Raw genomic sequence first — 22,970 nt, 5'->3', positions numbered from 1 at the left:
GCACTGAACTGGAACGAGGCATCGCCACAGCCGTGAATGCGGCCCACGTGAGAGGGAGACGCCTCGGGCTGGCGGCCGGGCGACAGGCATCGATGGGGGGAGGCCGGGTGGGTGGGGGTTGCTGGGGCGGGGCGGCCACGCCATACCAGCCAGGCAAAGGCTGTGGCCCCCTCAGCTTCCGTGGTTGACCCCCCCCCCGTGGCTCCGGACGTGCCAGCCGAGGGGGGCTGCGGGAGGGTCGGCGGCTCGCCTCCCACCTTCCCTGGCTCCTCTCGTCAGCTGGGCAGCCGGGTTTGAGGTTCGGGAGGGAAACGCGATTGTCAGCGGAGAAAATAGCTGCTTACGGCTGGAGAAACCCCGTTGGCGGGAACGCTGGTAGCTTCTGCAGTGACCTAGATTTGCTCCACATCTCTCTGGTGAGGCGGGGAGTGTCTCTTTCCCCAGGAACATGCCCCCCTGCACACACAGCCATGATTCTTCCCCCGTGAGAGATCCAGGCCAGGCTTGGGATTGAAACCCAGCACTTTGCTGGGCTTTTGTTCGGCTATTCTTGTCTTCTGAGTTCTGCAGTGCATTCACCTAGATATTCAGAGGAAGAAGTGGAAAGTTCGGGTCTCCTGTCTGGTCCCCAGCACACGTTAAGTCCGTCTCCGGGGAGCGGCGACTCAGAACCGAGCCTCCTCGGCCGCTTTTCCGGGGCTGTGGGATGCCCTCCTTGCTGGCCTTCAAGAGAGCCCTTAAAACCTATTCATTGGCCTGACCTTTCAGGGTTTTTAATTTGTTTTTAAGTGTTTTAAATCGTTTAATGGTTTTAAACTGTTTATTTGGTTTTGTATTGACTGGTCTTAAATGAGCGAGTTGCGGGTTTGGTTTTGTTCCTGTGCACCACCCAGAGCCTTTTGGATGGGGCGGCATAAAAATGTAATAAACAAGTAATCAATCAGTTCTAACAGATGCAGCTTGCTCAGGACGTGGCAAGTCCCTCCCACCCCGCCAGACCCCTGGAGGTCTCAGCTGTGGGTCTCCCTCTCCTCTCCCTTCTCGCTGCCGAATAGAGTCTCTCGCTCTCTGTTTCTGATGTTGGCATTCGCGTCTTCCATTCCCACATCTCTTGACACGCCTGTGGCCAGATGGTCCTGCAAAACGTCCCTCTTCTTGCCGGGCTGAGGAGTGGGGAGGAGAAGGGCGCGCCTTCCTCCCCAGGGGACGCTTGGCCCCGCCTCGCCCCCCCCCCCGGCACCTTTTGCAGCTTGCTCCTGAGGCCAACAACGTCTTCTTAGCAAAGGCAGCAGAGGTGGCCATGATGAGCCTCCGCATGGGGCGGGAGTGGGGCTGGGTTCCTTGGCCCCCTCGGCCACAGGCATGGCCCACACAGTTCCTCACCCCACCGGTTTCCTGGTGTCCCTTTGCAGCGAATGCCACAACTCCACCGACAGAATCAAAGTCCGGGTTTGGGATGAAGACGACGACATCAAATCGCGGGTGAAGCAGCATTTCAAGAAGGAGTCGGATGACTTTTTGGGGCAGACCATCATTGAAGTGAGGACCCTCAGTGGAGAAATGGACGTCTGGTATAACCTCGGTACGGGCCCCCTACCCCTCCCGGAAGGTCACGGCAGGGCGGGGGGCGCTTGCCCCTTGGGCTCCTTAGCAGGACCCCTTCCCAGAGCAAAACAAGCACTCCTGTGCTCTTGGGAACCGTTACAGGGATTTCCCTTCTGCCGAAATGGCCGCCCGCTTTCCCCTCAGCCATCACTACCACCTGGGGGGCTTTGAAGACCTGCCCCAGCGCCTCCCTCCCTGGCTTTCGGCCCGGGGCATCCCAGAAAGCCCCCGCCCCCCCCCGGTCCTTCTGTGCCGAGTGCCGCTCTCTGGCCTGCTGGCCCCTCGCTGGGTGTGCCAGACCTCCTGGCAGGTCTCCCCTTGCTCAGATCCCAGGGGGCTCCCGCAGGGTCCCCTTCAGGCCCCACCTTCTAGAGGTCCCTCTCGAGGCAGTGAGGCAGCACGGGGGCTGCCCTGTGCAGGATCGGGTCCCCTGGCCCCACGCATGTCTGGGGGCGAAGCGTTGCGCCTGCTGGGCTGGCCGGACCGGCTTCAGGAAGTCTCCAGGCCCCTCTGGTCTGCCGGCCCTCCCTCCGCCCAGCCCCGCTCCCTGGACCCCTTGGTGGCTGGCCGGCCGGCCTGCCTGCCTGGCCCGCCTTGGGAGTGGAGGTGCTGCTGGCTGCCGCCCCTCTCCTGGGGAGCCCCCCTGGCATCGGCTCCCTTGGGGGCTGCCCGGGGCTAGCTGCCGAGCTGGCTTCCGGCAGCCTCCGCCTGGCCCTCTGCAGGCCTGGAGCTGCCCACCCACCCGGGGGCTCCTTCCTTCCGCGGGAGCCGGTCTGGGCCAGCCGCCTTCCCTCGGGATGTGCAGGAGAGCGTGGGGCCTCTGGGCGGGGGGGCGCTCTGCCAGGGAGGGGGGCTCGGGCCTGGCGGCATGGCCTCTGGGGCTGCCAGGAATCCATCCTTGGCAACAGCCAACCTCTTCCTTCCCCCCCCCCTTCAAAGACAAGCGGACGGATAAATCTGCCGTCTCTGGGGCCATTCGACTGAAACTCAACGTGGAGATCAAAGGGGAGGAGAAGGTTGCCCCCTACCACATCCAGTACACCTGTTTACATGAGGTATGAGGGTGTGGGGGGGGTGGTCTCTCTGCATGTAGCCAGGGCCACACGCAGGGGCCCAAGGATGCCTCCTGAGGCTCACCCCCCGGCAGAGCAGGCCCTCCCTCTCGCCCTCTCCTGGCTGCCTGCTGAGGGGGTCGCTGCCGGGCTCCTCCAGGGTCGGGCAGAAGAGCCCCTCGAGGGCAAGGCGAGGGTGGCCCCCACCGGGCTGTGCCTCCCACCCCCCAGCGGCAGAAACTGCCCATCCTGGGGTGCTCCTTGGCTGCCCCCCCCCCGGATCTCTCAGCCCCACGTCCGCCCCAGGTGGCGGCGGCTGCAAGGGTGAGGGTCTCCCCCGGTGTTGCTGGGAGCGCCTCCCGCCTGGGATCCACAGGCTGCTCCAGCATCTCTCCGCATTGGGGGCTGAGGGGCACCCCAGAGATCCCGGAGCACGGCCAGGCTCCGCCTTGAGCTCTGCCGGCGTGTGGAGCTTCCCATGCGAGGGGCGCCATCTGTGTCCCCCTCAGAACCTCTTCCACCACTTGACCGAAGTGAAGTCGGGCGGGGCTGTGCAGATCCCTGCAGTCAGAGGAGACGACGCCTGGAAGGTCTACTTTGAGGACGCTGCGCAAGAGATCGTGGATGAGTTTGCCATGCGCTACGGAATCGAAGACATCTACCAAGCCATGACGTGGGTACCGCCCCTTTCGCCCGGCAGCGAGGGGGGGCGGCTCTGGGAGAGGCGGGCTAGGCCCCCCCCGCCTGGCTTGGCTCTCCAGAAGCTGTTCCGGGGGCCTCTGGCCAACTTGGGCAGCAGCAGGCCACGTGCCGGCGAGGCCCACAGGTGGGCCAGGAGGCCTTTGGCAGGGGCCCCGAGAGGAGCCTCTGAGCAGCCAGCTTGGCAGCTGCACGCCCAGCCCGGGTGCCCTTGAGAGCATCTGGCCCCCTTTCCACAGCAGCCCCGCTTGAGCCCGTCGGCCAGCCCCAGCCAGCCCCCTCCCTTGCCCGAATCGGCCGCTCTCCTCCTGAGCACATGCAAAGGCTCCCCAGTCCATTTGGGGCCCGTCTCGGAGGCCTGTGAGCAAGGAAGCAGCTCAGCCAGCCAAGCAGAAGGGCCCCAGGCGTCCGTGGGGTGCCTGGGAAGGGCCCCGGGCAGGGCTGGGCCTTCTCACGAGGCCTGCCAGCCCTAGAGCCCAGAGCCTCTGGGGGCCCCTCTGCTTGGCCTCGGGAGGACAGGTGCGTCCTCAGGGCCAGGGAAGGCACCCAGGCTGCTGGCAGGGCCCACGGCCTCCGTGCACCAAGCAAGGGGCCAGGCACGGCTGGGCAACGGGCGTGCCGGGAAGGTGGCACTTGCGTGGCAGGCAGGGCCCCTCTCCAGCCATGCACACAGCACTTCTGTGCGGCCACGTGGCCACGGCGGAGCTCCTGCTGCAGGAACGCTGCACCCGCCAGCCCGGGAAGGGAGAGCACCGCCCCTTCCAGACAGTTGTTTTGACACCAAGTTAATTTTATTCCAACACTGACATGCAGATGCGGGATGCTGCCCCTTCAGCTGTGCCCAGGGAGGGTGCAAGCCTTTATCGGGCTGCCAGCAGGGGGCTGTTGGCAGGCTAATGAGTGCTGCTGCTGCTGTGCCAAGAGGGCCTCCCACCCCCCAAGGCAGCCAAGGGCGAAGCCAGCCGCCGGCTCTGCGGCTGCAGAAAGCCTCTCCCAAGGGGGCAGCTGGGACTGCTCTGTGGATGCCAGTCTTCATGCCGGGGGGGGGGGGGCGGCTCACACGCAGCCTGGCTGCCTCCCTTGCAGTGCACGGAACGGGGGGGGGCGCCTCTTGAACCGTGGGGCGCTGCTGCTGCTCCTGGAGCCTCTCGACTCTGCCCTCCCCAGGATACACAAAACGAAGCTGGCCAGAAAGTGGTTTTTCCTACACCCCTTTGGAAGAGTGCCTTGCATTTTAAAAGGCCGCAGATCCGTCTGTGGCATAAGACACTCCACAATGATCTTTCAGGGAGCTGCTGCACCCCCGGTTTCTGGCCTGGGGAGCTTTGTCCTGCCAGAGGGCCCCTTCCTTTGGAAGCAGGGTGCCTAGCCTCCCTAAAGGCCTGGTGGGAAGCGAATGCCAGGGTTGCACTGAAGGTGCCTTCTGGGTGTTGGCTTGCCCGCCGCGCCCCCCGGCTGCTCTTCCTCCGCCGAGTTCTGGAGGCTGTGCGTGAGTCCCCCGCCTCCCGTTTCCTCCTTACAGCCACCCTGTGGGGTAGGTGGGGCTCCCAGAGAGTGACTGGCCCAAGGGCCCCCCAGTGAGGACGGAGTCCTCGTCTCCCCGGCCCTCGCCTAACCCCCGTCCACAGCCTCAGGCTGGCTGTCAGGGCTGTCCCTGGGTTTCAGTGGTCACAGCAGATCCTCTGATCCTTTCACCAGCCCTCAGCGTACCCGCAGATTAAAGTCTTGCTCACTTTCCCCCTTGCTTGCCCACCCGCACATGGGAGGGGCGTTAAGCAATCCTCCGTGAAAAACAGATCATAAACACAGTAAGTCCTTGGACTGTCCACCTGGCCAGCCGTTTGCTTACAAGGCCGAGTTGCGGCCTAGAGGGTCTGGATGCAAAGGGGGGATGGGGCAGGCGCCCCCAAAGCGCCCTCACCTCTCCCCACCCAGCATACCTCAAAAGGGCCTCATCCAAGGATCTCAGGGTACAGGGGGCTGTAGGTGGCCTTTCAGATCTTTCAGGAGGCCTGAAGTTTTCAAAACACAGTCCAGGCAGTGATGGTCAGAAACATCTCTGAGTGCCTCTATACAGCATCCTTTGGGGCCGGTAAGTCAATGATCATAGTCTTAGACCATGTGGCCACATTTAAGAACGCAAGAAGAGCCTTGCTGGATCAGGCCCAAGGCCTCTCTAGCCCAGCACCCTATTTCCCACAGTGGCCCTCCGGGGTGCCTTCCAGACGAGACCCTGCAACGGGGTCACGACGAATCTCTGAAGTGTGCTTCCACACTTCCTGTGTTGTGACACCGCAGTCCCTGACACCAGCAGGGTGCTGTTCGTATTCCCAATGCCTTGTTTCAAATTTAATCGCTGCGATATAATGCTATAATCTTGTATATCCGGCGTGGGCAAGTTGCTGTTTTTTGGGGTGGTTAGTTTTCCTGAGAGTGCTCCCCCTGCAGCACACTTTGCTATTTACGTTTTGAATGTGCTTTGCCTGAACGGAAGCATTTTGCCACTGTTGTTGAGTGGCTAATCTGGAATGCGCTCTGATGCCCCCGAGAAGCCCAAGAAGGCGAGAGCTGAGGGCAGGGAGACCCCCTCTCCTGCTGCTGCTCCCCTGCAACTAGTATTTGGAGGCATCTTGCCTCTAAGGCTGGAGGTGGCCTATAGCCACCAGCCGAGTCACCAGTGATAAACCTCTCCTCCAAGAATTTATCTAAGCCTCACTTAAATAGTTCCGTGTCAGCTGCAAATGTGGCTACCTTGCTACTTATCTCAACTTCTCAATACAACAAATATTTATATATCACTTTTCAAGAAAAGTTTCCAAAGTGGTTTACACAGAGAAATAACGAATAAATAAAGATGAAACCCTGTCCCCAAAGGGCTCACAATCGAAAAAGAAACACAAGATAGACACCAGCAACAGTCACTGGAGGTCCTGTGCTGGGGGTGGAGAGGGCCAGTTACTCTCCCCCGCTCAATAAAGAGAATCGCCACATTAAAAGGTGCCTCTTGGCCCAGTTAGCAGGGGCTTGGCTCTGTAAATCATTTATGAGTACATTAAAAATCACTGCCCCAATACAGAGCCCTTGGAATCTGTATTATCCACAATACAGAGCCACTTATTATTGTGAAAACTGTCCACATATTCCCACCCTCGTGTTTCCTGTCCTTCAACCAGTTACTGGTCCATGAATGAATCTGTGCCCTAGCCCCTTGACTACTAAGTTTGCTCAAGAGCCTTTGTCAAAAGCTTTTTGGAAGTCCAAGTATCCTGTGCCAACTGGCTCATCACATGCCTCTTGACACTCAAAGAACTCCAAAAGGTGCGTGAGGCAGGACTTACCTTTGCAGAAGCCATGCTTGTTATCTTTCAGCAAGGCCTGTTCTTCACTGTGTTTATCTTTAGTGGTGCTTTCCATCCATTTACCCGGAGCCAGTTAACTGGCTGGTGATCTCCTAGGTTTCCCGCCCGGTCCCTTTCTTCTGTCAAGGGGTGTTCAAGGCCCAGTCCTCTCTCACAGAGCATTGGCCCAGTCGCTTTCTGCAGAGTCCCCTCTGCTTTGAGCCACTCTCGGTCTGGTTTGCCCTGCAGGCACTTCTCCTGCCTGTCCTCGAAGTACATGTGTCCCAGCGTCCCGGCAGTCATGAGCACCTTGCTGGCCAACATCAACGCTTTCTACGCTCACACCACGGCGACAACCAACGTCTCGGCCTCTGATCGATTTGCTGCAACCAACTTTGGGGTAAGCCACGCCCCTTCCTGCTGCAGCCTGTCCTCCTTCACATCCTGTCAGGGTCCAGGGGTGGTCCAAAGGGCCAGAGGCAGCTCCAAGGCAAAGCAAAGGAGCCTCGCTGCGGAGTGGGGCAGCAGAGTCCAGCCACTGCAGAGCGGAAGAGCCAGGCCAGCCTCTGCCCAGCTGGCAAACTCTCCCAGTGATGATGGGAGTTGGGGTCCAAGAACAGTTGGAGCTCCTCAGGTTGGGCACCCCTGAGCCCAGGTTCTCACAACCACGTCCATCCTGGTTAAATGGGGCTGGCTGGCATTTGTGTGGTCGCGAGAACACACACACAGCAAGAATTCTGGCTAGGTTCTGTGTTGTTGGCCCGGATATTTCATCTAGGATCAGATCTGGGCTGGACATCTGCCCAGAGGCCCTGACCTGGATCCTGTGGACCTGTGCCCAGCACCCCTCCTGGCTATCTGCACATGCTCTGCCATTACCTGCACACTGCCCATGGACTCCCACGCAGAAAATCCCCAGTTCAGTCCCTGGGAGCATCTGCGGATCGGGCAGAGAAGGACTCCTGCCTGACAGCCCTGGTCAGTGCAGACAGTACTGAGCCTATCAAGGGCTGGGCTCTGCAGGAGGCAGCCCCCAGCTTCCAGGGTGGACCAGGCCCACCGGCACGCTAGCCTCCAGCCCACACTCCACGGCCAGGCGGCCCCAAGCCCTTCAGCCAGCCGTACTCGGCCTGGCAACGCACCACGTCGTCCGTTACTGCCGCACCAGCCCACACCTGCCTCCACAACTCCCCCCCCCCGCCTTGTAAAGGGCGATGCTCTCACACACCCCGCCGGCACCTCCTCGGCCCAGACCCGCGTCCTGGATCGTGGCCTGTGCACACAGTACCCGCTCCATGCCCCTTTGCCCGTGATCCGCAGGAGCCACCCCCCCCCAATGTGCACGCATGCAACCCACCCCCACGGACAGAGAGAGACCCGGCGAGCAACATCCCCACCCATGGATGCGACACACACACACCCCTCTGCAGGGGGCTGGCAGAACCCCACCTCTCCGGGAGCCCCTCCCTCGCAGCCTCACCAGGGAGGGCTTGGGAAGACCCTGGCCGGGGACCTTGCGGAGCGGGCCAGTCTGCACAACTTCAGCCCTCCTCCGGCGGTTCTCGGCCGACGCCTCCCTTCTGTCTCTGCCGCAGTGGACAGAAGTCAGGGATGATGGGAGTTGTAGTCCACCACCAGCTGGAGGGCCCAAGTTGTGCTGGCCAGGTGGGGGCAGTCCCCAGCGAGACAGGCTCGGGGTCGGACAAGGACTCTGCCGGTGTCCCCACGCAACGGCAACACGCGGCTGCTCTGCAGCCCCACCTGGGCTCCCCAGAGATCACCCACAGCCGTCATCTGCCAAGGGACACATAGGAACCTAGGGAGCTGCCTTACACCGAGAGTCAGGCCCTGGGTCCCTCTCGCTCAGTATTGCCTGCACAGACTGGCAGCAGCGTCTTCTCCCAGGTTGCAGGCAGGACTCTCTCTCCGCCCGCTCTTGGAGCAGCTGCTGCCAGGGAGGGAACAGGGAGACACCTTGGTTGTGCTCACAAGCCGCCCGGGAATGGGAGCCCTGTGGGGCCTGGCGGCACCCCACTGCTCCCTCCCGCCCCACGGAATTCCCTGGTGGGGTTGCTGCCGCTGGCGGAGCCTCCCTCTGGCCTCTGCTTCTGTGCAGGGCTGAGATGAGTCTTTGCCATTTGATCTGGGCTGGGGGGGGGGCGGCAGGGGCTCTGAATTGGGGGCCCCCGGATGTCGTTGGGCCAGAGCTGCAGTGGCCAGACGCACTTGTGGCGGCTGCGGGTGACGAGGGCTGCAGCTCAGCATCGCTGGGAGACCCCAGAAGACCCGGCTGGGGGGCAATCCGTGGGTCTTCTCTTTTCAACTTACTGGATGTGTCTGCTTAGATAGATTTGCTTCTTAGAAATCCCCTCCTCCTCCTCTCCCCCCCCCCCCCGATCGAGCTGCCCTACTTGCTGCCCTGGCCACGGTGTGGGGCTCTTCCACTTCACTGCTGTCGCTTCCTGGGAAACCCGAGGAGCCTTGGCGGGGGCAGAGAGGCCCCTCCCTCCCTTTGCCCCAGGTGGGAAAGCAGCCGGCTGGAAGAGGGACTCTTAATGGACCGGCAGCAGGTGGCCCTTCTCCTGCTGCCGCCCCACCCAGCACACTCTCCTCTTCCGCCCGATTGCAGCCCCCCCCCCCCCGCCACTGCCATTTTTAATTAAACATTCACGCCAGGAGATGGTTTGTCCTCCTCCTGCTCAACGCCTGGCTTGGCTTTCAGACAGCCAGGCTGAGGCTCCGAGATCTCCGCTGCTTGCTAGAAATCCTCAGGGGCCGTGACTAATGGAAGGGAGTTGGCAGCACCCGTAGTGGGATATCAAGGAAACTGGGCACCCCTCCTGCCCCCCCCCCCGCCATGCGCCTTGCTCCAACACGGACCCCCCACCAAAAAAAGGCCGGAAGTCCGAAGCGCTGGGCCTTGGCCAGGGGAGGGGGGCATTCGGCTAGATGGGCTTTTAAGTGGAAACCAGGTCAGATGCGAAATTTGGGTATGAATTACGGGAGAGCGAAAGAGGCAGAGAATGGAGATGCTTCAAGGAAATGCGAAGGAAATCCAGACAAGTCGCCCTTGTGTGGGAAGGAAGAGAACTGTGTGTCTGACCGGGGGCTGGTGGGTGGGCAGAGGAGGCTGCCCCGGCTTCCCTGGGAGACCTGGTGGGCGTCCGGAAATGGCGACTGCAAGCCAAGGGAGAGGCAGGAGCCCCCCCCGCCCCCCCCCCCCCGGTGTTTCCATCCCTCGTCCCCTTTGGCCTGTGGTCCAAAGATGTTTGTCTTCATCTTCCAAGCCAAAGTCCTCTTCCCGAAGTTAATGCTCATTTACTTTTGACGCAAATTCCCAAATCCAATTTGTGGTTGAACAGATGGATATAGTGCAAGAAAAGCCGCGCTTTGAGGCCAAACAGTCAGGCTCTTGTTTTTTTGGGGGGGAGGGGGGTTGCCCAGAGAAAAGAACCAGACCGGCGTTCTCTGGAGGGGGCAGCCTGAAGGTGGCCGGGAAGGAATCCCGCCGTGTGTGTGTCCTCCAGACGAGACTGTGCCTGAGAGAGACGGCAGGGCCTTGGGAGCGAGCGGAGGCCAGCCTGCCCCTCGGAGGGAGAAAGGGCCCCTTGCCTCAGCAAGCCCACCGGGGCCAAGGGGGGGAGGGGGCCTCTGCAGGAGGGGGCTGCTCTCCCCCCAGCACCCACCCCACCCACAGCCAGCACTTGAGCACCCACACCGTGGGCAGAGCAGAAGGGCAAGCAATGCCTCTGCCCCCCCCCCATCTCCCGCAGACCCCCAGGCCTGTTCTGCTTCCGGCCCCTTCAGGGGGCCTTCCCCACCCCCACCCCATCCCACCCTGCTTCTCTCAGCTGCACCCGCATGTCCCTCCTGCCCAAGACCAATGCAGCGAGAGGCCATCATGGGTCACGTGCAGAGGTTCTGCAGCCGTGCAGGAGGGGAGCCGGGGAGGGGCAGTGCCAGTGGGGTACTTGGCGTGTGCCCTTCAGACTTGCCTGCCCTCTTGAACAGCCCAGGCAGCTTTCTGGCCGCGAGGCTTGACTGCGAGTTTGAAATTGCACCCCCAAAGTGGCTGATTTTACCCTGGGTGTAGATCAGGCTGCACTCTGACGTGCCATGACCAACCCAAATCGCGTGTGAACGCACCCCCTCCCTTCCGGTGTGAGAAACTTCCAGGAGGGGCGGGGGAGACCCGCGAGGAGCAAATGGGCCCCCAGAGGATGGTCCGGAGGTGCACTGCCTGGCTGGCCCTCTCGGCTGCTGCCTGGGCGGGAGAAGCCCTTGGAGGCTGCTCTGTGCCCCCGGAGGGAGAGAAAAGGGTTCCCGGCCAGTGCGCCTGCCCCCCAGCAAAACCCCCCCACAAAGCCAAGCATAGCAGTCAAAATGGGCCACACGTTGCGCTGCCAGCAGGGCCTCTTCCCGCATGAAGACCTTGGGGGCTTTCCATCTGCAGAGGCTCTTCAGATGCAGCGTGGGGCTGCCGATGCGCCTCCCTTTCTGAGTTGGCCCTGAGTCCGTCTGTTCCGCCCCCCCCCGCCCCCCCGCCATGGCCCGGGTGGCAGGAGCCCGTCTGACCCTGCTCAGCCCCCCTCTGGATAGGACCCCTCCTCCTCCGTCCTCCTGTTGCGTCAGCCAGCCCGGTGCTGGGGCTTCCCCGGGAGGTCTTTGGGAAGGGAGCCTGGTCTTCATTGCAGGAGCCGCACAGGGGGGCACGGGGGGGGGCAGTAGCCCCTCCCGGGCCTGTGAGCCAGCCAGAGAAGCTGCCCGGGGCTCGGCCGCCGGGGATCTCGCTGGCAGCTCTGGGCTCTTCTGCTGCCGCTTCCGACCTCGGAACTGGGGGGGGGGGGCGGGGGGGCCTCGCGTACAAAGCAGGGCCGTCGTGGCTGGCTGCGTCTCTTGCCCCCTGAGACGTGTCTGTGTCGTTTCCATGCAGAGGGAGAAGTTCATCAAGCTGCTGGACCAGCTGCACAACTCCCTTCGGATCGACCTCTCCAAGTACAGGGTACGTCCACCCCTCCGGCTCCTCCCGGGACAGAGAGGCGCTGAGCTGAGCTGAGCTCTGCCCTGGCCAAGCCTCCTGGCCGGGTCTCCGTTCCTCAGCACCCGGCGCAAAGCCACTTTCCTCGAGGGGAGGGCAAGGGGCAGGATTTGGCCGCACGGCCGAGGGGAGGAGGCAGCCGCTGCAGGCGCCTCACACAGAGGGCGCCCGAGTGGCCTCGAGGCTTCCACGGGAGGCGAAGCCCATTTGGGAGGGGGCGTTGCAGGGCAGGGTGGGGGGCCCGTGGCCAGGGGCCCCGCCTTGGGGGCCACTTTTCTTTTTCGCCAGCAAACAGGGCGGCTGGCCAGGCAGGATCTCCCTAGAGAAGGGAGGGGCCGGGAGATCCCCACCTGGGGCGGAGGCCCCCCCTCTGTGCCTTGCAAGGCCTGGCACCTCGGCGGGGCGGGGGCCGGTTCCCTCCTCGTGCTTCCCTGCGGCAGCGGGGGGGGCGGCTTCTGCTTGCCAGCCTGAGTGGGAGTTGCTTCTTCCCAAGGGAGGCCGTCTTCCTGGGGGCCGCCTGGCTTTCCGCCCTCCCGGGCCCAGCAGGAGCTGCTTCCTTCCCCCCCAGGCCGGAGCTGTGAGCAGGGCCTCAGCCGGGCTCAGAGGCCGCCTGCAGCGGGGGGGGGGGGGGGGCTGGCCGGGCTCTGCCAGGCCACTGCCTGCTTGGCACCAGAGGCCGTCCTCTTCTCTTGCCCTGCTAGGACAACTTCCCCGCCAGCAGCCCGGAGAGGCTCCAAGACCTGAAGTCCACGGTGGACCTCCTCACAAGCATCACCTTCTTCCGCCTGAAGGTCAGTGCAGTTCCCGGCCGGCCGGGAGGGCTCTCGACTCCGGTGTGCTCTTCCCGCTCTCAAACTGTAGGCTCTCAGTGGGGTGTCGAGGGGGCTGTTCCCCCTGGCAAGGGGGGCGAGCACAGGGGCGCTTTTTAAGTGGGCCTCCCCCTCGCAGGGGGAGAGCAACTGGCCTTCGCCAACCCCAGCCCGGCTTCCCTCCAGGGGCTGATGGTCGTGTCTGCTGCGGGTTTCTTTTTCGATCGTCAGCCCTTTTAGGGAAGGGGGCCGCCTTGTTTGTTCATGATATCTTTTTCTATGTAGACCGCTTGCTGAGCGCTTGTTGACAGAGTGGTAGATACATGTTGGTTGTGGCTGTGGTCCTTGGGCTCTTCTCGCTGCTCCTGCCATAGACTGAGTCAGCCCCTTGGTCCACCTAGCTCAGTATTGTCTTCACAGACTGGCAGCGGCTTCTCCAAGGTTGCCGGCAGGAGTCTCTCTCCCAGCCCTGTCTCGTCATTGGAGATGCTGCCAGGGAGGGGACTTGGGACCGAGATGCTCTTCCCAGAGCGGCTCCGTCCCCTGAGGGGGAATCTCTTCCAGTGCTCACACTTCTAGTCTCCCGTTCCTCTGCAACCAGGGCGGACCCTGCTTAGCTAAGGGGGGGCAAGTCCTGCTTGCGACCACCAGACCAGCTCTCCTCTCCGCGATCCAACCTTTGAGCCAGGAGGCCGCTCAGGCGGCTCCTGTCTCCTGTCGTGCTGCCTGCAGGCTGGCCGTTTGTTAGTTAGAGCTGTGCAGTTAACTATGCCGCTCGACCTGAAGACTGGCCAGCCTGCAGGAGGCACAGCTCTCAGGCGAGGTGGGAAGGGGGGGGGAGCAACCGCCGCTGCCTCCTTTGGCGCCCCAGCTCATTAGGAGGGGCTGCTCCTGCTTTGGAGTTGTGGTCCAGGGTCATCTGGGGAGCCAAGGCGAGAACCCCGGCTCGGAGGCTCCAGACATCGGTGGCCTTCCCGGTTCGGCAGTGCGCATTGGGTGGCTTCCCAAGCCCCGCCGTTTTTGAAAGGGGCAGAAAGCCAAGGGGGGCCTTCTGGGTGCTGAGGGCTCCAGGTCCTTCCCAGGGGCCTTGTCCCAGTGCCCACATGGCCCCGCGGTCTGTCAGGTGCAGCAAGTGTGGGCAGGCACCCGCAGGGGCTGCTGGCGACACGCACGGACTCTGCTTTTCTGCCCGGCCAGGTCCTGGAGCTGCAGAGCCCTCCCCGGGCCAGTGCGGTCGTGAAGGACTGTGTCCGGGCCTGCTTGGACTCCACCTACAAGTACATCTTCGACAACTGCTACGAGCTCTACTCCCAGCTGATGGACCAGGTGAGCCCCTCCCCCAGTGTGGGGGACCCTCCAGCTGGCCGGGCTCCGCTTGGATGGCCGTCTCATGATGCTCCCAGAGGAGAAAGCGCCGATCTCGCAGGCGAGGGTTGCTGCCGGGGTCCCAGAGGTCGGGAGGCACACCCAGGACCTCTTGGCAGCTGCCTTCAGCTCGTGCCAGGTTCTGCTGGTGCTCAGCAGCCTTGAGGAGGGGACCTGGTCCCTTAAGGCAAGGGTTCTCCAACTTGGGTCCTCAGGTGCTGCTGGACTACAACTCCCATCATGCCCAGCCACCATGGCCTTAAGCTGTTCCTGTCCTGGGGCCCTCTTTCCTGATAGCTGAGTGGAGCCTGCATGGTCAGTGGCAGTCTCCCTTTGAACCACACAGAAGGCCCATCGCCTGTATGCCTTGAGGATGAGCCTCCAGCTACTCCCAGCTTGCACTGCGATTAGCATCAGCTTGAAACTGAACCTGCCTCCCGTTGCCTGAGGCCCAATGGGCAGAGGCGTCCGGCGTGCTTTTGCAGACCACGAAATGAGGCCAGAGACGTGTGCTTGGGGCCCTTAAACGAGCGAGGGCAAAGCAGCTCCTCCGTCCCGAGAGGCCGCCTGGGTCTCTCCCTCGCCCAACAAGAAGGGGCAGGTGGCAATCCCGTGGGCCCTTGCTGGGCCGGGGCTTCCTTCCCTGCAGGCAGCAGCCGCCGCCGCCGCCGCCTCTCTTGGCAGCTCAGAGGCCTGTTGCGGGTCCAGGAGGGAGACTCTCAACTGTCGTCATCGCAAAGGCTGGGGGCTCAGGTGCACCCCCAGAAAGCAGGCATCGAGGCATCAGCCGGTCTCTGGAGCCCCCTTCCCTCTCAGCCTGATCTCTGGGTGACACCCGCACATGTGTCCTGCGCTCGCCTCTGCCATCAGCTCGTGTCGACAGGGAACAGGCCTCCCCCAGGGACGCTCGGGCCGGCTGGCGCTTGTGCCTTGCGGGTGTTGAGCGGCGCCTGCCCCCAGTTTGGCAAGAGGGAAGCCGCATCCTGCTGGCTGGGCCGGTCTCTCCTTGGGCATGTCGGAGGCAGCTCGGAGCAGCGAGCCGCACGTGAAGCCCAGCCGTCTGCCGCGCACCGTGGCTGGAGCCTGGCAGGGCAGGGGGTGGCCGGCTCTCGAGGGAGCAGGACGGTGGCGCGAGCTCCTGGAGGCCAGCTTTGCCGGAGGGAGGGAGATGCACCCCCACCTCAGCAAGGGACTCCTCCCCCCCCCCCCGGGAGACCCACACCCTCCTGGAAGGACCAGAGACGGCGCTCTCGGGCTCACGGGCCCACTGAACTGGCTCCAGGGGACAACCCCCCCCAAGAGGCCCCCAAGAGCTCAGGTGTGGAGTGGCCGAGGCTTTGCCAGTTTGTAAAGAGGGGGGTTTGGGGTGGGGCTCGTCTGCTGAAGCCCAGCGACAGCCCTCAGGTCGGCACCAGTGGGATGGGTGGAAACTAGTGGCACGAAAGGCAGAACCCGGAGCCACCAGGGGCTGCGGCCTGTCGTGGGGCCAAGTCCTTCTGCATCCCTTCCGCTTCTAGGGAACTCCACGAAACCAGTCTGACATTTGTAGGATTAAACTTCAAACATGACGCATTCTACTGAAACATCTCCATATGCAGGTGGGCCCCGTCATCTGCCGAGGTTCCCTTCCTGCAGACTTCTGTGGGTAATGAAGCCACACCTGTCGAGGCATTGGGGTGATGGGAATCGGGGGCTAGGTTCCTGCGTCATGGGGGGAGGAGTCCAAACAACGGCAAAAATCATGGGAAGAAAATGCCACGCCCTGCTCTGTTGGTCTCCATCTGTCCAGCAGTGACCCCCAAAACCATCAAGTTGGTGAGCTTTCCACACAAAAACCAGCCCCAAAATCTTTATTCAACGGAAGAGCCACAAAATGGCTCCTTTAAACAAAATGGTGGCTGGAGGTCATGAAATGAATTTGGAGGTCATTTCTGGCCATCTAGGAACTGCGGCAACATGGGAATTAACCCTTTCTATACCCGCGTATGCCGAGGATGGGTGCCTATCTCCAGACTGCAGATATGCAGAACCACAAATAGTAAAGTCCATGTGTATGGTAAACTTGAATCCTAGTAAATCTGAACCCGGGAAAGTGCTTTTCTTGAGCATGATGTCATTTTTTAATTTTCGATCATAGATATTCAAAACAATAACCATGAAAATCTGATGCATATTCAGCATTGCTTCTAAAAATACCAAATATATACTGTATATATTTAAACCTTTTCCCCAGGGTAAAAGGTAGTGCATTGAGCTAATTTCAGTGGCAGGATTGTTCATGCAAAATTTGATACCTTTTATATCAGAAGTATGATATTCAGAATTTCTTCTTTAAAAATACCACCACCACCCGGTCAATTTTCAGTTATCACCAAACACATTCTGGTGTAAAAGGTGGTGCATTCAGCTAATTTCAGTGGCAGGATTGTATATGCAAAATTTGGTATCAGTGGGTCATTGGGAAGTATGGCTTTATTTCAAACAAGGAAAGGAAAGGTTGTGCCATCGAGTCGGGGTCGACTCCTGGCGGCCACAGACTAGCCCCGTGGTTGTCTTGGGTAGAACCCAGGAGGGGTTCCCCACGGCCCTCTCCTCCCACGCAGTCTGAGAGGGTGACGGTGCCTCTCAGCACCTTCCTAGATCGCTGGTGCTGCCGCCCGATAGAGGGGTTTCCCTTATTCTTGGAAACACACCAGCGGGGATTTGAACCCACAGCCTCCTGCTCTCTGGGCAAGTTATTTCCCCGCTACGCCAAACAAACAAACAAATTATTCAAAACCTAGCATAGAGACAAACCTTGCCAAAGAAGAATTTGCCTGGTTTCTGGAAAAGGAAGCTCCGCATTGCCAGCTTCGTAGCGCTCAAAAGGTTGGGGGGCAGGTGCAGTCCGGAAGGCACCGTATCCTTGGACAGCTTTTGGCCAAAAGGTCCCTGGCCAAGGGCTGACTTTGCAGTCTGGGCTGGTGAGGGGCCGAGGCGAGCAGAGAGGCGGGGGGCGGGCGGGGGGGCTGTCTTGAGGGAGGGGGGAGGGAGAAGAGGCTGGCTCCAAGGAGTTCAGGGTAAGGAAACCCCGGGGAGTGGTCAAGGGCTCCCCCCTGGCGACAGGGCCAGTGTACATAAGCAGCAAGCGCTTCACGTTGGAGCGAAAAGCCCCCTCTGTGCCGATGATGGGAGGAAAGAGCTCTTTGGGCTGCGGTTGGGAGCAGCATGGACGGTCCACCCCGCTCTGTCCCTGGGAGGCAGTGGCCGGTTCCACGCTGGGGACGGACCATGACAAGGGAGGCGCTGGAGTGCCAAGGCAGAGAGGTCTGTGGCACAGTCACTTCCGCAACCCCCAGGACAGACCACTTCTCCCCCCCCCAACAGGGCAAGAAGCAAGACCCTCCGCGGGAGGAAGGGCCCACGACCCAGAACCTGGATTTCTGGACTCAGCTGATCACCCTCATGATCACCATCATTGACGAAGACAGGACAGCCTACACGCCCGTCTTGAACCAGTAAGGCCCGGCGGGGGGGGGGCTGGGGGGGCAGACCGAGCCTTGGCGGCTTGAGACGCAAACGGCAGGGCCTGGAAAACACCCCTCAGAACATGGCGCAACCTCAAGGCAACCTCCTGCCTTTCAGCTGCTGCTTCCTGGGGGGCGGGGGGGGGGGGGCGGCGTGTGCTTCTTCAGAGCTTTGCATGCTTCCCCCAGCAGCGCGTTGTGCCTCTCTCTACCATCCTGCCTCCCTTCCTGAGAGAGGCACGGCCAGCAGCCTGGCCACTCATCGGGTCGCGCTGGGCAGGCTTAGCCCTCAGAGCTCTACCTGATGAGTGGCGGCTCTCGTTAATGGGGGGGGGCTGGGAGAAACAGGCCCAGTGGAGCTGCTGGACGCCCCCCGCCCCGCCCCCGGCTTCTTAGGGCCAGCTGCGGCTGATGTCCGCTCCCCACCCACCCCACGCAGCCATGAGTGCCTTTCCCAGGATCTGGGGCCCTGCCAGTTCGGGCCGGGTGAGGGGGCTTGTCATGGCCGCCTTGGCATGCTGAAGCCGCTGCTGCTGGCAGCCCCCCAGGGAAGCTCCAGGGCGCCTGGTGATCGGCCGCTGATCAGCAGCTGGAGCACAAGCGGGGTGGGGGCCGTTCCCAAGGGGGGTCGCCACGTGGGGGGTGCCTCTTTACCGCCCCCCATGCCGCTTCCTGACCCCCCCTTCCCTCACATGCTTCCCTCTCTGTGGCTACTGTCAGCTGGGGCAGGGCGGAGTCTGTGGGTCCTGGCAGATTGGGAGGAAGCATTGGAGCCCCATGATGCAGCTCAGCCCCCCGGCCCCCGGCATGGCACCTAGTTTGCCCCACTCCTAGCCAAACCCCACCCATCCGCGTAGGGAGAGAAAGAAGCCTCCCGAAACCCTCTCTTGGGGAAGGGCTTCTGAGCCCGGGTCCTCAGGGGCCCATTGGGCCCAGCACCTCAGCTCCCAGGGGGCCACCAGAGTCCAGGTCCTAGAGCCACCAAGGGCTGGCTGACCCCCCCTTGCCCCCCCCCGCCGGCTGCCGCCTCTCTCCAGTTCGGCACTGCGGATCCTTGACCTTGTTTGCAGCACAGTCAGCCTGGAGGGGGCCCCACATCTTCCGAGGGGTGCTGGGAGGGGGAGCAGCGGCCTCTTCACAAATGGCCACCCAGGAAGCGGTGCAGAGCGGCCTAGAAGCTCGCCACCCCCCTGCCCTGTGGAGTCCAGCCGGCTGGGGGCCTTCCCCCCCTTTGCCCTCCACCTTCTGCGGGAATTAAGCTCATCGTTTTGAAAACATCCGAGGGGCGTCGTGTTTGCACAAAGCAAATAATCCGGAAAGCCGATCTAGCCCGGAGAGGCAGGAAGTCCATTAAAAGCTTGCTCCTGCTCTCCGCGTGCCGCTCCGCTGCTGGTGCAATCAGACGCTGAGCACCTCCAGGCCCTGGATCTCCCACTTAGTGGATCCACACAGCCCCCCCAGCCCCCTGCACTGCGGCCAGCAGCTTTTCCTGGTGTTTGACAGGGAAACCTGATGTGTGAGCCCTGGGAGGTATTTCCCTTAAGGGGGAAAAAAAAAAGTAGCTGTTGTAGGGACATTTTCCCCGTCCTGGGGATTGTTTTCAATTCGATCCTGCCAAGCCGAAGCATTTTACCACCGTCGCAGTGGGTGATCTGGAAAGCGCCCTGCCCATCCCAGCCCCAATCCCGATTCTCGGCAGTGACGGGCACCGTCTGGCCCCCCTCACGCTGGACCCCCGGTGGGCACGTGCGGCGTCCTCTTGCTCTCAGAGGCACTTCCGTGGAGGGACGGGATGGTGCTGTGCACCCACCCACAGGGAGGGCCAGCTCGCCTTCGAAGGCTTCGGCCAGGGTGAGGAGCCCGGCTTGAATCACCCACGGCTCCAGCCACATGCTGGTGCTCCAGGGCTGCTTTTCCTGTCTGTGCCCGGGGCGGGGCGGGGCCGGGCCAGCGCTCCCCTCTGCTTCAAGGCCCTTCTGCTTGACATGCAGCCAGAGGGCACGTTCAGGCTCCGGTTCCCTCTGGGTGCGGTGTGAACGGGCGTGTCACTCTGGGTCACATCCAGCAGCCCCCCCATGCAGAATGCTGCGGCCAGCCTGCTCCCCGCCCCACTTCTCCCACGTCTTCTCCCAGGCAGCCTCCTCCACTGTCTGGCAGCAGCGGACTTTGGGGAGGGCAGCGGGAAATGGGAGGAAATAACCCGGCTGCTGAGGCTGCATTGCCCGTCCCCCAAGTGCCTGGACTTAGGCTGAGCTTCTAAAACCTGACGACATGACGAAGATGCCCCAGATTGTGATGAAAACAGGGAGAGCAAGAGCTCTGCTGTTGCCTGGAATTGTGGGGTGTGTTTGAAAGGGCAGCCGGGGGGGGGGGAGGTACAACTATGCCTGGACAAAAATGCTCACAAGGCGGGGCGGGGGGGGGAGGCAGCAAGAGGAAAAAATTAACGGGTGTCTCTTAAGTGTTTCTGACTAGATCTGTCTGGCATTTTGCCGGCTTCTAGCACTCAACAGGCAGACACTCTCTGCCAAATTTCAGACTGTTGGGGCACGTGGTCTGGCTTCCATTCGCAGCGGGGACATCCAGGGTTCCTGGCGGTGGCGTGCTGGCCAAGGCCCTGCCTGCCTGCAGAGCGAGGGCCTTCCTTCTTCCCGATGCTTCTCGCTTCCTGCCCCTCCTTGCGCCCTCTCCATGGTTAAGGGTTCTCCCCACACATGCAGCCTGCCTCCAGGTCAGACAGCGCTGCCGAGCGGGGTGCCTGGGAAGCCCTTGCTCCAGACCCTGGGGCCTGCCCAGAGCGCTGCATGCCCTCCGGCGAATTAATGGGGTCTTCCCCAGCCCCGGCGGAGCACGTGGAGCTCCCTCACTGGCCCCCGAGAGAGCCGGTGCGCCATCTTCCTGGCAAGATCCCTGGAGGGGCCTGGTGCTGGAGGGGGGTGTCCAGCCCAAAGAGTCACGGCTCCCCTCTGATTGGCTGCAGGTTCCCTCAGGAGCTGAACATGGGCAAAGTCAGTGCTGAGATTATGTGGACCCTCTTTGCGCAGGACATGAAGTATGCGCTGGAAGGTAAGGAGTGCCGGTGCTCCCTGCCGCTGCCGCTGCCGCCGCCAGGGTGGGCTCCTGCCCTGGGGAGGGGAGGGGGCTCCTGCCCTGGAGGGACCTGGGAAAGGGACAGCCCCTGCAGAGCGGAGGCGCTTGGGCCAGGCTTGTGGTCTCCTCGGTTACATTAGCCAGCACAACAACATGAGTCCTGTGAATTTGGAATTCTCTCCAAACGGGGGGGTGGGGGGAGGATGCTGAAACTCGGAGGGGGAGGACCAAACCTGCTGCCTTCAGCGCTGAGTGGTCTCTCACCAGTGATGGCAGGGGGTCTCCAAGGGCCTGGGGAACCCGTGCCAGGGTGACCGGGGGGGGGCAGGATCTCCTGCTGCTGCTGCATTTGATGTGCTCCTTGCCCCCCCCCCCACTGGGCAGTATCTCTCCGCCCTCAACCCTCCCTCTCGCTTGCCATGGCTGGGCAGGGCGGTCTTCGTTTGCAACAGGAGCTGAAGGCGGGTTCACTGAGTGGCCTCCACTTTGCAAAAGGGCGGCCCTGAAAATGCCCCAAATTCCGGCGGGGGGCGGAACCCTAACCCTAACCCTGATCTCTGGAGGCCTCTGAAGCGCCCAGCCAGGCCTCTGGCATTCGCTTGCCCAGCAGCAGCAGCAGACGGATGCATCGGAAGGACCTTGGCAGGCCCCGGAGGGCTGTGCTGGGGGACGTGGCATTGGAAGAGGCCCCGATCCCGGCTGGGAAGCAGCAGCGTGTGGCATTTGGACCACCCTGGCCTCTCAGCAGGGACCCGGCTCCACTTTCGAGCTCCAGACGTGTGGTTTGAGTGGCCAGAGGCTTTCCGAAACAGTCGGCCTCTCTGCAGAAAGAGTGTTTCCGGCCAACAGCGGCCAACGCCCATCGGGCAGGATTCCCACTGAGCTGCCCCTCTAGCCCTGCCAGCCTGCTGCAGGGGCCAAGCCCCCCCCCCCCCCCCGCCCGCCCCCCAGGCCTCCAGAAACCAGCCCCACGAGCAGGACTCTCATTTCTGGGAAAGGAGCCCAGCGGCAGCTTCCAAGCTCAGCGGATTCCAAGGTTATTCAACATGTGGAACGGCATCAAACCAACTCCTCCTGCAAGTGTGGCGTAGACGGAAAGAAGACCTTGTGCCCAGCGTCTCAAAAGCCGCCCAGGGATGCCTGGAGCAATGTGCACCACGGTCTGGAGAGTGGAGGATTTCCGCTTGGTGGGCTGGATTGTTTGTGCCCGCAATCCCATTAGGTATTAACGGATTAGCATTTGTGTAGACATCCGAGAACTGGAGCAGAACTTGGTGGCTTCGGGAGGGAGGGAGGGAGGCGCTTTGCTTCTGGTTAAGGATGTTGCTCCGCAGTTCCATGCGGGAAAAGCACGCGGAGTCAGTCCCCCCAGACACGTCCCTGTGCCACGGAATTCCTTCGGAGAGAGGCAGAGTCGCCTGCGTCCACCTTGGGGGACAAGCTCGCCCAGCAGTCGTCCTTCCGCCCTCGTGGCCTTCCTCACAGGAGGCCTGCAGGGGAGGCCGTGGCTGCCAGGCCGGCCTTGGAGGGCCCCAGCAGAAGCTCGGCTCCAGGGGCCCCGGCCAGGACGCGGCGGCAGGAGCCGGGGCTCGGAGAAGCCACGTCGGGGCGGCCGGGAGGCAGACCCCCTCGGGTGGGGCTTTGGCATTCCAGGCAGCTGAGTTTCCCGGGACCCAGCGAGCAGGAACGTGGCGGCCTAGGGAAGGCCCCGCTCTCCTGTAATCGTGGCCTAACCTATTTTTTTCTGGCGCAGATTTCACCGTATCATTATCTCCGGCTGGGAGTGCTGTGAAATCGCTTGTCTGCTGGGCCTCAGGAAGTTAATGCTGCTTTGGTGGGAGGGCGGCGGCGGCGGCAGCAGATGTTACCCCACCCCCAAGGCACATCCGGGGAGGGGGCCTGACTGCATCGTTCCAAATTGAGGGATTAGCGGGGGGGGGGTCGGTTCTAAAGACAGCCACTCGTTCCGTCAGTGAGGCTGCCGCCGCCTCGTTGATTGAAAAGGGCGGTCTTTAGAAGCCCCCGCAGCCAGTAGCAGCCCGCCCTGGTGAGCCAGGGAGGTGCCAAAGGAGGCGCAGCTGCCTCTGTTTCCCAGCGGCGGCAGCTCGGGAACCTCCTGCCTCTCCTGCCCCACCTGGGAGAGCTGCGTGGTTAACTGCCCAGCTTTACCTGATGAATGGCCAGCCTGCAGGCATTGCAGCGCTCAGGTGCAGCTCTACCTGATGAATGGCCAGCCTGCAGGCAGCACGGCTCCCAGGCAGAGCAAGAGAGAGCGGAGCAACCTGAGCCGCTGCTGGGAAGCAAAGGCAGCCGCGCTCCCCCCGCTCCTTCGGACGGACTGCGTCTCTGCACGCCAGGAGAGCGAACCGGCCTCCGTCTCTTTTGCCTGTGGGCTTCCCGGGGGGGGGGGGGCGTCTGGTGGGCTGCTGTGGGGAACAGGAGGCCGGACTAGGCAGGCCTTGGGCCTG

General features: G+C 62.2%; 1 protein-coding gene across 2 annotated transcripts in view; it reads left to right on the top strand.

Moving 5' to 3' along the window:
* Positions 1–22,970, top strand: part of UNC13C (unc-13 homolog C) — a 109,719-nt gene that overhangs the window by 51,947 nt on the left and 34,802 nt on the right. For both annotated transcript variants that reach the window (XM_053272551.1, XM_053272550.1), the window contains exons 10-18: positions 1,413–1,582; positions 2,545–2,660; positions 3,167–3,330; positions 6,944–7,094; positions 11,628–11,696; positions 12,434–12,523; positions 13,739–13,867; positions 17,273–17,403; positions 20,393–20,478. In XM_053272551.1, the coding sequence (XP_053128526.1) occupies positions 1,413–1,582; positions 2,545–2,660; positions 3,167–3,330; positions 6,944–7,094; positions 11,628–11,696; positions 12,434–12,523; positions 13,739–13,867; positions 17,273–17,403; positions 20,393–20,478 (1,106 nt within the window). The remainder of the gene's footprint in view (positions 1–1,412; positions 1,583–2,544; positions 2,661–3,166; positions 3,331–6,943; positions 7,095–11,627; positions 11,697–12,433; positions 12,524–13,738; positions 13,868–17,272; positions 17,404–20,392; positions 20,479–22,970) is intronic.

This window comes from Hemicordylus capensis, chromosome 10 (assembly GCF_027244095.1).
Source record: "Hemicordylus capensis ecotype Gifberg chromosome 10, rHemCap1.1.pri, whole genome shotgun sequence".
NCBI classification, from domain to species: Eukaryota; Metazoa; Chordata; class Lepidosauria; order Squamata; family Cordylidae; genus Hemicordylus; species Hemicordylus capensis.
Note: the sequence above shows the minus strand (reverse complement) of the source record. Positions and strands in the feature narration are given on the sequence as shown.